The 17,777-nt window shown below is 39.4% G+C and overlaps 1 protein-coding gene across 1 annotated transcript in view; it reads right to left on the minus strand.

Annotated features, from left to right (window-relative positions):
• The window catches only part of CDK15 (cyclin dependent kinase 15), an 83,500-nt gene that overhangs the window by 30,654 nt on the left and 35,069 nt on the right, over positions 1–17,777 (minus strand). The window contains exons 9-10 of the mRNA XM_058708985.1: positions 10,770–10,863; positions 5,981–6,044 (exon numbers count right to left, since the gene is read on the minus strand). Of these exons, the coding sequence (XP_058564968.1) occupies positions 5,981–6,044; positions 10,770–10,863 (158 nt within the window). The remainder of the gene's footprint in view (positions 1–5,980; positions 6,045–10,769; positions 10,864–17,777) is intronic.

Consider the following 17,777-nt stretch of genomic DNA (forward strand, 5'->3'; position numbering starts at 1 on the left):
AAATGCCTCTGGGTGAACCTGGGAGAAAACCTGCCTCCTCATGCATAAAACTGTGCTACTCTTAGCAGCATAGACCCTGGCAGGCAGTGGGAAGGAGAAGTTATGTGTGTTCTGTGCCTGGTACATAGGAACACTTTTAAAATGACAGGATTGCTCCCATTTTGCAGGTTAGGGAATTTCCTCAAGTGCCCCAGGTAGTAAAAGGTGGAGCTTGGACTTGCTGTTTCATGAGGAATTGGTGTCCATAATTAAAACCTCTTCTATCAGTAATTTTCCCTTGTTCAGCCCACTGCATAACTCCCTTGGCTAACAGCTCATGTGACAAAGCGGATGCTGATGCAGATCTTACATTGTGTTCACAGCAAACACACAAAGACATGCTCAGAACCCTCTGAGCGCAAAGCATGGTAGCTCTTTGTCATCCCAAAAGGGACAAGGGTCATTTTAGATTGCAATCATCATCTGTCCCATAGTGGTGTCAGATGAAGTCAGATTTCAGCTCAAACTAAAACATTCCAAGAGTGAGGTTAGATTGCTCTAATGTAATGCTATCTGCTGTCGGTATTCCATGCCCGTTGTTTCCTGCTTCCACCTGGTGGTCAAAAGTTGAAAAAGCAGGCGTCCTGAAAATGGGCGTCAGCAGGATCCCTTTGCCTATGGTTTATAGTACATCTGATTCTGGGTCCCTGCAGGGCTTTTAGTACTGCTTTCCTGCCTTTTGATTTCCACGGAGTTCCTCCAGTGGAAAATCTTTCCATGTGCAGTGTTCTTTCCTGGGGCTGAAAGAACCAGGATAATCCCGGATGCTTCCCTGCAGCTGAGCTCATGTCACAAATCAGGCATGATTTTCAGCAGATATTTCTTTAAAAGTTTGAAGGCCTCTGTGGACTCTATTCCCTTCTCAATGGGAACAAGCATCAAAGAGACAGGAATAAAATGCTTTGCACGCACATCAGGAACTAATTGCCAATTTGGCAAATGCATTGACTAATGTCATGCACTGTTATTTCTAAATCCTCTCCTGTCCTTGACCCCCAGTATCTAGATGTAAACTTGGAACCATTAGTGGAGGAGGATAAAGTCTTCTGGTGCTTCAAATGGAATTGAGAGGGATTTAAACTCAGCGCTTTTGAGTGTAGTGAAATGAACCCAGCAGTACATTAATGCTAGGATTTGAGCTCACACAGCATGAGCGCTTTCAAAACCCATGTTTAAGGAAGCAAACAGAGCCACGGCAGACCCTTTCAGTGGAGCAAAAGGAGTTGGATGAAACAATCAATGACACATTAAAAACCACAACTGGGCTGCAATCATGTGGGCACAAAAAAAAAGTTTTTCTTTATCACAGGATCTTTGCATCTAATGAGATGGTGACTGGACAACCTCCAGAGGAGTAAGGCCTCCGTTTACTTTCACTGAGAAACGTCTAAATATTTAGTTGGTTCTCCTAAAAGCCTTACATGATTCTGTAGCAAACTGGTCTCTAAGGTATGATCTTATTAGCTCTATATTGCCATTGGAAAATCTATTTAAAGGGAATTCGGAAAAGAAAAGAAGGAAGATATTACCATTCAAAGTATAAATGTTATTTTTTTTTCTCTTTCAAAATTAACTATTTTTATGTCCTCCAAATACTTAGTTTAGGAACAACACCCTGCCAGCCTTAATTGATTCTAAATGGTTCTCTATTTCTTATATACGCTTTATTCCTATTGGGTTAGTTGGATTCAAAGTGCTTTAGGCTCAAAAGGGGAGGGACTCCTGAGTACATTTGGGGGGGGGGGTTGGAGGTGATGCTAAGAGCACCAGGGAACTTTGTAAAATTGTCTATAGGGGTCTACCTTTAAAATTTACACTACTGTCTTATATGAGCAGATTTTAGCCAAGACCAATATCCAGTTTGCTCTAAGCTTCTGAGATTCTCTCTGCCATAAACCCAGTACATCCCAGATGGGGCATCAACTGGAGCTTTAACCTTTTCAGACTTTCTGATAGTAGAATCCCCTCCAGCATGTCGTTCTTTATTATTGTTTCCTATGGACTCTTATTAAGGGATCACCAAAACTTCTCCCCTCCCCCGCGCTGGAGGCCAGCACAGCCCCAGTTCACCGCCAGTTTGATTAATGTGTCTTGGCTAATTGTGTGAAAGATGGCAGGGCTTTAGCAAGTGTGACCAGTTTATTGTTCAGCCAATCACAGGCGCCTCAGTTAGCATGTGAAAAGGGGGTGTTTTGTGGGGGGGGAGGGTGAGTGTTCTGGCGGCTGAGTCAAAGGCAGAGCATTTTGGGGGGTCACAGAGCAACACCCACTTCTTTGAGGGGATGTTACTATGCTCTACTAAACCTGTAAACCTCTTACTCAAAGCACTTTTTTCTCCTCCCTCTTTTTTCAAGATCTTTTTTTTCCCATGGTGCAAGCAGGCAAGCCACTGGCTACTCTGCAGATGGAGTTCACGTTCCAGGGTTTTTAATATTTCACTTTTATATTTCTGTTAGAGAATGATCCTGCTGAGAGTCTGGGAATCTGTGCTCGTCAGAACCCCCTTACTGACACTTGGATATATTGCTCTGAAAGCTATCCCAGGAGAAAAGATTAAACAAAAAAAAGCCTACTTTTCAAAGCCTACTTCTCAATCTGCCCACATCAAAATAAGACAACTGGCCCTTTGAAGTAGAGGACACAGAGTTCTCAGCCAGCTTGCTTAAAATGGGGGGTAGGAGGGAAGGAAGGAAGGAAGGAAGGAAGGAAGGAAGGAAGGAAGGAAAGAAAGAAAGAAAGAAAGAAAGAAAGAAAGAAAGAAAGAAAGAAAGAGGAAGCCTAGTGTCTAAAATTATATACCTCTCTTCCCTTGCCCAGATTTAATCAGGCACACGAGTCTGAATTGATGATGGCTAAAAACCTACAGTCGTGCTCATTAGTGTCCCAAGAAAACAAGTGGCCAGAGAAACTTGTCCAGGTGGATCAGCACCAGATGTTTTTTTAAACCTATGCAAACAGAAACTGTGTTGTCCTCCTAGACCTAGTCCGGACAAGGTCTGGGCAAGGGTAGAGTAGGCATAGATGGACACTGGATGGTCCTCCCAAGTTCTGAGCTCTCGGTTCCGGCTGCATTCCAAGTTTGGGGGCTCTCACTACTACTTAGAATGAAAAGGAAAGGAATGGAAATCTCATCCAGAATACTATTACTGTTCTCTCTGTGATATTTTTCTGGCTCCCATACCCTGTTCTGTTCTCTTAATCACTGGAGTTCAAATGTGTGGAAGCAGCATTGGCAGTTCAGTGATGGGGGTAGGTGCGGGATGGTTCAAAGGGTCTTCTCAATTGATATAAGGGAATACTCCTGGAAAAAAAATGATGACCCTTTTAAAACACAGTCTTTATGATTATCAATAGTCCTGACCCCATGTTCAAGATATGCTGGACTTTTAAGATTCACAAATACAGAGTTAGACATCCTCATCGTAGCTAAGTTTACAACTCTCTTCCTTTCATAAGCTCGGCCTGGCCCAAAGCTACACATTGCCCAAACCCATGGAAGCCGGGCTCACAAGTGATCACCCTTCCTAATAAGGAGAGCTGGTGAGAGAGTGTAGATGAATGAATACAAACCCAAGTTCTCAGAGATCCAAGAAGGTACCATATCTGTCTGTGCGGACCCAACACATAATATAGCACCTGGCAGATAGTGGGTGTTCAAAATTTTTTGGCTTATTTGAATTAAATTGAATCCCTAGTAGAAAAACAATGCAAAGTATGAACACTATTGATGTTGGGCCTGGAGAATTCTCTTCATAAATAAAAAATTGCACATTACTTTGAAATGACAGCAAAATGAAAAATGCAACATATTTCTTGCTGTTTTATTGGGACCCAGTTATCTTATTTAGTACAGAATCTGGCAGGGAAGCATTTTGAACAAGTTTCTATCATTATTGTTCTCACCAAGGCATTCTGTGTTAAGGATCACTGCTTATTTGCCTGAACCAACCTGAAACCCAAACGTTTGAAGTTTGGAGGAATAGCATATGCTCACCATGGCAGCTTAGTACTGACATCATCTAAATGGTTTTCTATAACCTATTTGTGACTCTAAACTTCTTATTGCATCCATGGTAGGAAGCTGAGGGTTTCCATTTTTACCTGCAGAGGAGAGTGGGTAGGGAGAGGTATAGGCAGGGTGGGAAAATAGAACCAGGTTCTCCTAGAAACCATGGCAACTGGAGATAGAACCATTGCAGACTGGACCATGGTCTCTACAAGAAGCCTGTTCTTTTTTCTATTTCAGACCAAAAGGACCAGGCATTATTCTAAACCTTATGGCCAGAGTGGCATTTTTCTCAGATGCTAAACTCAAGCAAAATAGTTAGAAATGGTAAACTATTTGTAAATGACCCTAAGGCCATTTAGCAATGCATATGATCATTCATAAGGCAGCTGAAATGACTTTACAGTTAGTCTTTCACTTGCTGTAGGGTTTTTATAACCCTGGTCAGTTCAAGATGCCTGGTTCCCTAGGAATAGTTTGAGTGTAAGTATTATATGATGGAGAAAAGAAGAAAAAAAATCCCCTGCCTCTTATGTCTTTTGTTAGCATCCATTTTTTTTTACAAAAATTTTTAAACGTTTATTTTTATTTTTGAAGGGGGAGGGGCAGAGAGCGAGGGAGACACTGAAGCAGGCTCCAGGCTCTGAGTTGTCAGCACAGAGCCCAACATGGGCCTTGAACCCACAAGTGGTGAGATCATGACCTGAGCTGAAGTCGGACTCTTAACCAACTGAGCTACCCAGGTGCCCCTGTTATGCTCCTTAATTGCTTTTTAATTTTTTTTCTTTTTACTTCTTTTTTTTTTTTTAATTATAATTTATTATCAAATTGGCTAACATACAGTGTGTAAAGTGTGCTCTTGGTTTTTGGGGTAGATTCCCGTGGCTCATCGCTTACATACAACACCCAGTGCTCATCCCAGTTCCCTCCTCAAGTGTCCTCTTCAATGCCCTTCACCCATTTTCCCCTTTCTCCCACCCCTTAATTGCTTTTTTAAACTTTCTACAATTTATTGATTTCATGAGACCCTTTTAGGATAATCCCATACCAAAGTTAGTAATGACAACAATTTGGAGAAAGTCCATATTTAGTGATGGGTCACTATAAGAACATAAAGACTAGAGAATCTGACTTGAGCCATAATCATGCCAATCTTGTCTTTATCTGTACATATCTACCTCCCCTTTAATCCTGCCAGCAAGAGTTCAACTTTGTTGTAGCCATTACTTGCTTCCCCAGCCTCTGATATAATCCTTTATCCTATAGCTCATTGCTTGTCTCCTTCCTTCAGTGTCAACATCCTTGAATGACTACTGGGTAATCTGATCTCTCTGGCATGGCCTTGGGACCATTTCTCAAAGACTTCCCCCAAAGGCAACACTTCCAACACTTCCAAATCCATTCCCAGGAGCCAGTCTTGGAGGACCAAATGAATGATGAGAATGACTGTTAGGCCCAGAGACAATGGAGGAACTCTTGTGTAAACTAGAAACATCTTACCTGGCCAGTCCTTGGCCTAATGAGACTCTACCTCCCCTCTGTTATATTAGCTTTCTTTTAATACTTTATGAGGTACAAGAACCTAACAAATAAAGTCAATAATAGTCATGGGGCTCAAAAATGAGACCATCTTTTGAGTTCTTTTGAGTCATTGGATATTTGGAAATGGATGTGGAATCCACAGCAACAGTCATTCCAAATTCTTATGCAGCTTGCTACTTGTGTTGTATAGAGTTGGAGAACTGATCTAACCTCGAACTACTATTTCAGTGTCCTTCTCATAAAAGGATTAGCAGGGAATATAGGAATGTAAAAATTCATCTAGACCCATCTTTACTGTTGAGTTAACAATAAAAGAAGGCTACTCTATCTGTGTGGCAAATGTTTTCACATTGCTAATTCTCAGAGCATTCGAGAAACTCAAATCAATATTACCTGGATTGTAGTTAGGTAGCTTGGAAACTCCAGGCCAGGTATCCTCTGTAGGGACTCCTAACACCTATATAAAGCCAAAGAAAGACAAAGAAAGGTGGGGCAGGAGATGTGAAAGATCAAGGCGGAATAGGGAGGAATTTGTTACATATGTCACATTATGCCAGCTGATGTACAGGAAAGAAACTTGAGTGCCCACCATTTGCAGTTTTGTGGGCAAAACTGTAGTGTATTCTTAAGGTCTTGTGATGGTCAATTTTATGTGCCAACTTGGCTGGGCAAAGGGAGGCCCAGTAGCTAGTAAAATATTATTTTGGGGTGTGTCTAAGAAGGTGTTTGTGGAAGAAATTAGTATTTGTTTTTTTTTTTTAATGTTTATTTATTTTTGAAAGAGAGAGAGAGAGCAGGGGAGGGGCAGAGAGAGAGGGAGACACAGAATATGAAGCAGGCTCTAGCTGTCAGCATAGAGCCCAATGCAGGGCTTGAACTCACGAACTGTGAGATCATGACCTGAGCCAAAGTCAGATGCTTAAATGACTGAGCCACCCCGGTGCTCCAAGAAATTAATATTTGAATCAGCAGAGTAAAGAAATATGCCCTCTCCAATGTGAGCAGACATCACCCAATTGGTTGAGGGCCCATATAAAATGGCAGAGGAAGGGCAAATTCTCTCTCTTTTCTTGAGCCGGGGCATCCATCTTCTCCTGCCCTCAGACATCTGAGCTACTGGTTCTCTGACCTTCAGACTCTGGAACTTACACCAGCATCCCCTCAGTTCTCAGTCCTTTGGCGTCAGACTGAATTATACTGCCAGCTTTCCTGGTTCTCCAACTTGCAGATGGCATATCTCAGCCATAATCATATGAGCTGATTCCCATAATAAAGGATTCTTATGTATCTCTGTACATCCCATTGGTTCTGTTTCTTGGGAGAACATGAATACAGGTCCTGAGCCTGTGTCCTCACTAACTCACTTGTTCTTATTCTGAGGCAGATCATACAGCCTTGCTTAAAGTCATATTCTCATCACTATCTATTGCATGGTCACTATGTAGCAGGATGCTATTTTGGGAGTTGGGAATATAAAGAGGCAGGAATGACTGTCCTTTTGCCTTCCATTAGATGAAAAAAATACACCCCCCACAACAAAAGACATTTAGCCTGAATTATGCCTCAGCATGAGCATCCAGCTGTTTCCCATGCGCTCAAATTAAAAAGGATTCGGATTACTGACCTTTAGGCAGTGGAATGTTGGCTAAAAATGATCCTAAACCTAACTCTAGTCCTTTCTACCAAATTCATCTCACCTTGTTTTCTTGGTGGCCTGGCACCTTGGAATGTGGTATTTGACTTTTAACCAGTGGGTTGTAAAAGTAACAACATCACTTGAAAAAGAGCTCACTTATGCCTTGGATTACCAAATTGAAGCTCCAGTTTTACTTAATATGAAAATAAAAGTGTTTTGGCGTACAAAGTCAAACACTTCAGATTTTGGGTAGTGCTTTTACTGTGAGTTGTTTTGTGGGCATCATTTTACCATTCTTTTACCTTCACCTTAAAAGCCCTATGTCAGTTATATCTGGGAGCTAAAATAACATTGTTTCTGCAAAATATTAGTGAAGTATCAGTAGCTTTCACTACACCACTACCCAATATAACTCTTCTTAGAAGCATATCTCAGCATAGCTCTTTTTAGAAGCATCTCTCATAGAAAGAATCTAATAAATCCATTTGCAAAATGCTAGATATAGATACCAGCCCAATTGATGGCAGGAAGTAAACTGCCCAACAGTGACTAATAATGATCAATGAAGAATCCAGAATCTTAATGTCTACCAGCTTGCTGACTAGGACTCTGGCTGAGAGGTACATTTTGTGGTGCTGGCTAAGACTGTCCTCAAACAAAAGACACTGAAGTGCTATTTTCCCTCATACAATAAAAAAATCATGCCACCCAGGAAAATCTTTCTTTGATCCATTCCCTAAACAAACTGAAAAGCTACTGAGAGGATTATAGGCTTTTCCTATCAACCACTCTGAGCCTGAGGGAACACTAAGAATCCTGGAATCCATTTTGAAAAATCAACTGGACTAATTCTTCTTTTGTGGGAGATGGCCAGAGGATGGGAAGCTGATTCTTCTTTTTTAACCTACCATCTTATATATTTGCACAGATGTGCATGTAAACAAGTGATTCGCAGGCACCTATACCGGTGGCTGGCAAAGCACAATGAAAAGAATGCAAAGACAATGAAGAAAAAGCGACAAAGGCAATCAATAGTGACCACATCCATATTTTCTCTAAGGTGACAGTTACTAGAATTATTGGTTACTTTGTATTATGTTTAATTAAAGCCAACAAAGTGGATACCAAACAATTTTTAATATTATACTAAAAACTTTAAGCTTGAGATTTTTGAAGTTTAAAAATTCAATCTCCTTCATTCAGAAATTTGATGCTCGGGTTCTATTTGAAAGTTATTGAATTCATTTTCACTTGAGAAAATTACTAAATCTCTGCTTCGCTGTCTGGGAAACTGAAACCCAAAAATTGTTGATTTATTCCCTCCCTGAAGGCTCTTAAAAGGCAGCCAGTGAGTGCTATGTTTGAAGTCATAGTGGGCTGCACAGGGCGGTTTTCTGCCTTTGTTGGAATGGAAACTGAAGACATTTTGATTAGTGGACTTAAAGCCTGCATAGTTTATTTTATTCTGATTTTAGAACTGTATCTGGGATCATTTGCTAAAAACACTTATTACAAGAATTAGATTTCTAAAAAGTTGATCAGAAAGAAGTGACAGCTATTCAGATGAACACACACACACACACACACACACAGGCATTTTAGAAAGACGGCAAAATAAAGATTCAGAATTTCTCATTTTGTTTTCATTCCTAAGAATGAGAGTGAGATCTCAGGAAAATGTAAGAGATATTGTGGTTAAAGATTAGGAGAGTAGAATGGACCCATTGCTTTCATTTTTTATTTGTTTGTTTATTTTATTTTGGAGAAAGCATGAACAGGGGAGAGGAGCAGACAGAGAGAGAGAGAGAGAGAGAGAACTTAATCAGGCTCCACACTCAGTACAAAGCCCAGTGCAGGGCTCAATCCCGTGACCTTGAGATCATAACCTAAGCCAAAATCAAGAGTCAGATGCTCAAATGACTGAGCCACCCAGGCACCCCAGACCTATTACTTTCAAAGAGCCAACTCTTACATCCAATATCACAGAACCTGAAAGAGCTTTCCTATTTTCATCCATGTAGACCACGTTTAGTGAAACACTAATTCAGGGGCTGTTTGTAATGTTTAAGTTTCTAACCTGCTTGAACTGTAGTAGTATATAAGACAGCACACTGCTGAATGTGGGGACTTGTTCTCATTTTGTCCTCAGAGTGTGGAACGGTGACTGTGATAACAAAACTGTGTCTCTACCTCAAAATTTTAAAGCAGTTCAAGAGGAGACAAATTTCCTCACTTACACACAAAAACCCCACTCTGGCAATATCTCTCAAGAAACTCATTATCAGAGGCCGTTAGCAAGAATGCTCCAGATGCCTGCTTGAAGCAAGCAAACTTGAAAGGGAACAGGATCCGGGATAACAACAGTGTAGTTTAAAGCACTTTGACACACACTACAACATGGATGAACCTTTAGAATATAAGTGAAATATGGGGCACCTGGGTGGCTCAGTTGGCTAGGTGTCCAACTTTATCTCAGGTCATGATCTCATGAGCTTGTGAGTTCGAGCCCTGCATTGGGCTCTCTGCTATCACTATAGAACCTGTCTACTGCTTCGGGTCCTGTCTCCCTCTCTGTCTGCCCCTCCCCAGCTCGTGCTTTCTCTTTGTCTCAAAAACAAATTTAAAATAAGTAAACAAACAAATAAATAAATAAATAAAAGTGGAATAAGTCAGACAAATACTGTATGATTCCACTAATAGGAGATACCCAGGATAGGCAAATTCCTAAAGACAGCAAGTTGAAGACAGCTTACCAGGGGCCACAAGGCAGGAAGATGGGGAATTAATGTTTAATGGGTACAGAACTTCTATTTTAGGTGATGAAAAACTTTTGGAGCTGGATGGTGGTGATGGATGCACAGCATGAATGTACTTAATGAGTCATATACCTAAAAATGGTTAGATGGTAAATGGTATGTATATTTTACCACAATGAAAAAAAATCACCAAAAAAAGAGAGAAAAATATATGGATGACTATACTATGCGGCATACAAACTACAAGAGACAAAAGAGTGAAGTGCATTGTGGTGCAAATGAAGTTGGATAAATAATAAGGAAAGAAATGGAACCACACACAGCCAAGCACTTCACACCTTAGGAATTAGGTTTTGGAAGAGCACAATAAATAGTATACTTCTCTCACCCTAACACGGTAAGTCTTTGTTTTATCAGGGTTCTGTGGATATTTAGTGTCTCATCTTCTGTTGACAAGGGCGCAGGGCCAAATATATGGTAGATTTAGAGCTGACGGTGGCAAGGCAGGGATGTGCCTAAATAGCCACAGCAGCAATTGTCCCGGGAAGTTGAGAAAATAATGAGAACGAGCAGGTGGATTCAGGGGCTGCTACAAGACAACAGGGAGTTTCCTGACCATGTCTTCGTTCCCCAGGTACTTACACCTGTGGCAAATTCTACAGTTTCCACAGCCTTAATATGCGGCATAATATCTCAAAGCAGATGGACTACTTCACTGTCTCTCAAACAAATTTGGTTCAAAGTTTGAATTGCAGATATTTCTTCTTCCTAAGAGGAATTCTTCTCTTACCTCCCAGATCTTCTCCAGTTGTTCAAGGATGTTGGAAACCCCAGGAAACAAAGGTTGGCCCTGGAGCATTTCAATAAAGATGCAGCCTGCACCCCTAGCAAAGGAAACAAGAGTCAGTCTGACACTTTTAAGGAAACCATACATGTGAAACTGAACTACTAGTATTTCTCCACCCAGTAAATATTTTGGAGAGTTAAACAGGGGACATATGCTATTAAAAGTCTTGGTAAAGAGAAAAGAAAAAGAAAAAGAACAGCCTGCAGCTTTTCATTAAAATGGTATGCAACCAGCATTTAGGAACACAGTATGGATAACAAACATTTCAACTCATTCAAGTTCATTATCCATCTTATGAGACGAGGGGAAAGTACAGAATCTCCAAATTGACTGCTTTTTTCCACAGAATCTAAAATGCTATCTTTGTAAGAGGCACCATTAATATAGGTAATGATTAAGAAAAAAAGAACAAAAACAAAAAACGCTGCAAGTTGAACCACGACACAATCAGAATGTTTCTTTCATAGCTATTTCAAGGGCTATTATAAACTTAATTAGAGAGATTATTTTACCATGTATTATATTCGTACATGCAAAAAATGGAACAGTAAGAAAAATAAATTGGTTTGGGTACTCCTAAAACTTTGTTACATTCAGCATTTGACTCAGACTCTTTGATGTCTGTTTTTATCCATGGGATCATCCTCTATATCAGGAGTTTGATGATGCAGCATTTCTTAAAATAATCCATAAGAAAACTAAGAGTCATTGGTGCTGGGCTCCTAAGCTGACCTTGCGATTACGTAGAGTTAACCTACTTTTGGCTCCTTCTGAAAAAATGTTGCTGAACATGTCTGATTCACTCCCTTTCCACCACCATTTGGTTCCTAGTTAAAAATAAGGGGGAAAAAAGCTCTCCTGTCTGCAAGACTTTCTTCCAAGTCACTGACACTCATTCTGCAACTTTTGATGCTGACATTTGATGTTCACACATGTGCAATGGTAGCTGTGGTCATAACTGCAGCCTGGCTGATGGCTTTGGTAAGACGCTACTGATTATAAGGTACATCCTGATTTAGCAGAAATTGTGCATCTCAAAATAGATGAAATAAGGTGAAATATAAAATTTATTTCCTATGTAGTCAAATTGGAGGGTAATTGCTGAGGGACAGTAAGGGGTAAGATTTATTTTGCTAATAATACACATTTTTATTCATATAAGTCTTTTGAGAGATAAAATTGGTTCAGGTGACTGATTATAGTGATTATCCTCATGGTCCTAGCCTTCGACTCCAAATTTCCTTTCACTGTAACACATAATCTTGCACACTCCCTTAATCACCTTGACATTTTCTTATGTGGCATGATAAAGAAGGACAGTTAAGTAAAACATTTTATTATAGATCATCATATTATTAAAAATTTATTATCAAGTTCATTTTAAATATGGTCTTTAATATTATTCATATGTATTTATTACATATGATAAATTTTTATTTTTTCCATCTGACTGCAGACACATGCAATTTATTCAGTTTAAATTGATTGTGTTGGAGAAAGCAGATTTCTTGGTAAACAAGTTTAAGAATAATTTTTATCTTGTGTCTGGTTTGAGGACAGAATTTATATTAAAAAGAAAATTGAAATGTTATTGTATTTTATCATGTCAAAAAAGACAAAAACAGTTTCCATGACCTAATATTTGGTTTGCATTTAAAATAATCAACTGGGTAAATTTTAGAATTTTGTACATATATACATAAAAGATATCACTTTATTGGCAATTTTAAAAAGCCAGTTGGGTATACCAACTACTATATTTACTTTTTAATGATTTTTCATGTGCAAGAGACATCTTGATATGTGATACAAGAATTTTGATCAGACAAATGTAATTTAAGAATTTGGTGAATACAGTTCATGAGTTTGAGCCCCACATGGGGCTCCATGTTGACAGGATAGAGCCTGCTTGGGATTCTCTCTCCCCCCCCTCTCTCTGCTCCTCCCCCCATGTGTGCATGCTCCCTCTCTCTCTCTGAAAATAAATAAATAAAATAAACTTAGAAAAAAAGAATCTAGGAATAGTATGTTGAGGTGAATTTTTAGAATTATTGCCATTTTAAAGCTCCTCGTCAGGTTGCATTTTATTTATTTATTTATTTATTTATTTTCAACATTTTTTATTTATTTTTGGGACAGAGAGAGACAGAACATGAACGGGGGAGGGGCAGAGAGAGAGGGAGACACAGAATCCGAAACAGGCTCCAGGCTCCGAGCCATCAGCCCAGAGCCTGACGCGGGGCTCGAACTCACGGACCGCGAGATCGTGACCTGGCTGAAGTCGGACGCTTAACCGACTGCGCCACCCAGGCGCCCCTGCATTTTAGAATCTATGGGTGTTTTTGTTTTTGTTTTTGTTCTTGTTTTTTTTTTTTTTTTTTTTTTTTTTGCTTTTAGGAAAGGTGGAGGAAAATAAAAGTAGTAGAAAACTATCAAATGGTCAAAAACCATCCTGATTGCTAGCAATCGTCAATTATAAGATAAGCCAACTAGGAAACTGAGTTGGTGAATGCCATCAAATGGTCTCCAGCCACCGCGCATGACGTTTCTCTACATGTGCTTGAAAGGTCTCAAACCATTTCATTTTGAAATGAAAAAATGTGTGTGTGTGTGTGTGTGTGTGTAAAACATATGTAATTGTATATTGATATAAAATAGAAATGGAAATACACTGGTTTTTGAAGACTTGTGCTGTCCATCCAGTACCCTAATACCTTCTACAAAATTTTTTTTTAATGTTTATTTAGTTTTTTTTTTTTTTAACATTTATTTATTTTTGAGAGATAGAACACAAGTAGGGGAGGGGCAGAGAAAGAGGGAGACATAGAATCCAAAGCAGGCTCCAGGCTCTGAGCTGTCAGAACAGAACCTGACACGGGACTCAAACCCACAAACCCACAAACCCACAAACCCACAACCTGTGAGATCATGACCTAAGCCAAAGTTGGACGCTCAACCAACTGAGCTACCCAGGCACCCTTATTTAGTTTTGAGAGAGAGACAGACAGTCAGAGAGACAGAGTGTGAGCCGGGGAGGAGCAGAGACGGAGGGAGACACAGAAACACAGAATCCAAAGCAGACTCCAGGCTCCGAGCTGTCAGCACAGGGTCCAATGTGGGGTTCGAACTCCGGAATGGTGAGATCATGACCTGAGCCGAATTCGGATGCTTAACCTGAGCCACCCAGGTGCCCCTTCTAATACCTTCTAGAAACACCAGGGGCTCACAAGCCACTAGAAGACCTGATGGCATTTTAAACAAGTTTCAAAACCATAGTCATTACCAGGTTTAAACCTGTAGTCCACTTTTTCCCTCCTTTCCAAAAGTTTTCATTGCTTGGAAAAAAACTTGTTTTTTCATACTGGTGGCTGTAGGGAACCAAGAAGGAATTTCTTTTGTTACTTCTGTCCTTTGTGTCCTTTGTCTTTAGTGTCCTCTGTCTTCTACTCCACTAGGACAGTGTACAAAATTGTGTAAAATATTGGACAAAGCTGGACATTAAGGCCATTATGCAAGTAGTACAAAGTAACACAAGGTGTTTGTGTTATAGAATAATATGCTAATATTTGGTTGAAATTCTCCATTTGCATTTGTATGGTTGGTGCCTTACTGGCATTTTCTTGAGTCCTTCTTTTTAAGCTTCACCTAGCAGCAGATTAAAACCTTTCTAACCTAACAAATATATACAGTCTAAGGCTACTTATTCATATTTTTAATATTTATACATATATATAGAGACAGTGCTCACGTGCAGGTGCCCATGTGCCTACTTAGGACACTTGTAAGACAAACAAAATTCCTAAATCAATTATATTTCAGTACCTGGAATATCCACAAGTACCATAAATATCAATGCATTGGTAAGAAAATGAATCTGTGCACCTTAAGTTTGAAAAACGGAAGATGCTTTCTAGGTGTAAGCATTGTTCTTTAAAAACTATACAATTCATCATCCTATTTATTTTCAGTTGTTTTTCAGAGCTATTGTATTTTTTAATTTGCTTTGTAAACAAGTTGTGTGACTATCATCTATTTTGTCCACCCCTAGTCTAGCCTTAGGCAAACATTTAAAATATTCTGAACATTTAGGTCCAGATAAGAAACCAGCTCCTATTTTCTTTTTCTCCTCTGTTTTGTTCTTAAATCTTCATTCCTGTGCCTCTTCTTACCTCTTCTTCTTACCCTTCCTATCTTCAGGCTTCTCAGAGGATTTCTGCTCTGTGGAGATACACTCGGGGCAGCCCATGTAGATGAAGGGGAACTTCCTATGCTTGGAAAAACCTGATGACATCAACCAGTGAATCCTTCCAGAAAGGAGAGATGCACTGAGTCATTTTATTGCTCCAACTGTGGTTCTTCAGTCAAATTAGAGGAAACAGCTTCCAGGTTTTCTGCTTTTTCTGGCTGTCTTCCTAACTTTTTCTCTATTCTGAGCATGAACAAATTCTTCCATAAGAGAGGAAAAGATTCTTCAAATTCCTTAGGCAATCTCTGGGGAAATTAACCATCTCAGGAGTTTTAGGTTTTTCAGAGGTGTAAGGAGCATACAAAAATGTTGTTGGGAGAAATGAATCAGTATTTCATTTTTTGCTGTTGAAATTAGTTCAGAATAACAGAATGTATGACAGTGACATGACATTTCCATTTGCTTTTCCCTGGGCCACTCTTTATATTTGGAAGTTTGCAGCAGGAAATCTGCAATCCCTCAGACAGGAACAACTTTTCATAGTCCTAAAACCAGCAGCTGCCTGAAGTCAGTTTTGAATAGAACACTTTGTGTGCCAAAATCAATCTTTCTTTAAGATCAGTTTACCATAACATGGATGAACCTTGAAAAATTATGCTAAGTGAAATAAACCAGACCCAGAAGGAAAATATTGTATGATTGCACTTATATGAGGTACCTAGAAGAGTCAGATTCATGGAGGCAGAAAGTAGAATAGTGGTTCCCAGGGGCTGGGGGAAGGGAGTAATAGGTAGTCTTTGTTTAATGGGCACAGAGTTTTAGTTTGGGATGATGAAAAAAATGTTCACGGTGGATAATGGTGATGGTTACACAGCAATGTGAGTGTACTCTATGTAAATAAATTGCACATTTTAAAATGGTTAAAGTGGTAAATTTTACGTTGTATGTATTTTAACATAAGACAAAAAAGTAAACAAAAACAAAATAGTGTAATTATCCTAAAACATTAAGTTTTCTCATCAAAGTTGCTAATAGAATCTTTTAAGGTCTGAAAAAGTGGCAGAAAGAAAAAAGAGACAATGTTGGGAGACTGGAGAGCATTGGTTCTAAGGGTTGAGAATAACCAATATGTCCTATTTTCCATAATCTAACTTTTTCCCCTGGGCCCCCCCTGCTGACTCTGCTGCCACCAGGGCTCACTGTGAATGAGGCTCTGGCACTCTGTGTTATAATTAGTTTCTTTAAGACAAAGGCTCTAATACTTGCCCACTGCCTCCAAAAATGCACTCAGTTTGTACCCTATGGGGTTTCATGACCTAGCACAATAGGATTTTTCCTCCTTTTCTTCCTTTGTCAATTGGAAATCTCCTCCCTACTCACTTCCCCTTTTACCACTCTGAAAAGAACCAAAAAATGGGAGAAAAGGAATCTCAGTGTAAACACTCAATATCTAACAATTATGCAGAGAGTGAACAAATAATAGTAAACTCAATGGAAGATGTCTGTTGTTCTATTTTTTTTTTAATTTTTTTTTTTAACGTTTATTTATTTTTGAGACAGAGAGAGACAGAGCATGAACGGGGGAGGGTCAGAGAGAGGGAGACACAGAATCTGAAACAGGCTCCAGGCTCTGAGCTGTCAGCACAGAGCCCGACGCGGGGCTCGAACTCACGGACCGCGAGATCATGACCTGAGACGAAGTCGGCTGCTCAACCGACTGAGCCACCCAGGCGCCCCTGTTGTTCTATTTTTATATTACTTTTTGAGTTTTACTGGGCAAACAATAATAATAATGTAATGGATAAGAGTAATGACAATAATTTTAACTATAATTGAATTTCAACTTTGTGTTATTATTATTCGTGGTTAAATTCATGAAACATTTATCAATGAAATGTTAAAAACATGCATTTTTGTATATGCAGTAAAAAGGTAAGGGATATGTAGCTGAAGACAGACTTAGGGGCACCTGGGTAGCTCAGTCAGTTAAGTGTCTGACTCTTAATTTCAGCTCAGGTCATGATCTTCAGGTTTGTGAGTTTGAGCCCTGTGTCAGGCTCTGCGCTGATGATACAGAGACTGCTTGGGATTCTCTCTCTACCTCTCTCTCTCTTCCACTCCCCTGCTTTCTCTGTCTCTTTCAAAATAAATAAATAAACGTTTAAAAAAAAAGACAGACTTAAAGAACCGGTAGGTGAGCTGAGGCAACTATCCAGGATGCAGCACAGAAATTTACAGAGACAGGAAATATGAAAGAGAGGATAAGAGCTATGGATAATAGAAAGACATGTTCTGGTAATCTTTCATTGGAGTTCTAGAAAGAGAGAAGGGAATAGAGGGAACATTCAAAGAGGAAATGACCAACTAAAGACACGATTCATAACCAGAGGAAGCACAATATATACCAAGCAGTGTAGGTAAAAAGAAACCCACACCACGCACCTTAAAGTGAAAACTCTATAATAATAAAGGCAAAAAAATATATATTTAAAATGTCTAGATAAAATGAGAGATCACTTACAAAAGAATGACAAGAGGTCTGAAAGCAAACTTCTCCACAATTAGGCTAAAAGCAAACTTCACAACAGCAATAATGGAAGACAAAGCAGGGGAATGATATCCTCAAAGTTCTGAGAAAAAATAAGCATCAGTCTAGAATTACATCCCTAGCAAGTCTACTTTTCAACAATTAGAGTTTATCTTAAGACACAGAAACAGATTTGCCACTGATTAGCCTATGCTAAAGAAAATTCTAGAAGATTTAC

The sequence above is a fragment of the Neofelis nebulosa genome, chromosome 2 (assembly GCF_028018385.1).
Source record: "Neofelis nebulosa isolate mNeoNeb1 chromosome 2, mNeoNeb1.pri, whole genome shotgun sequence".
Lineage (NCBI taxonomy): Eukaryota > Metazoa > Chordata > Mammalia > Carnivora > Felidae > Neofelis > Neofelis nebulosa.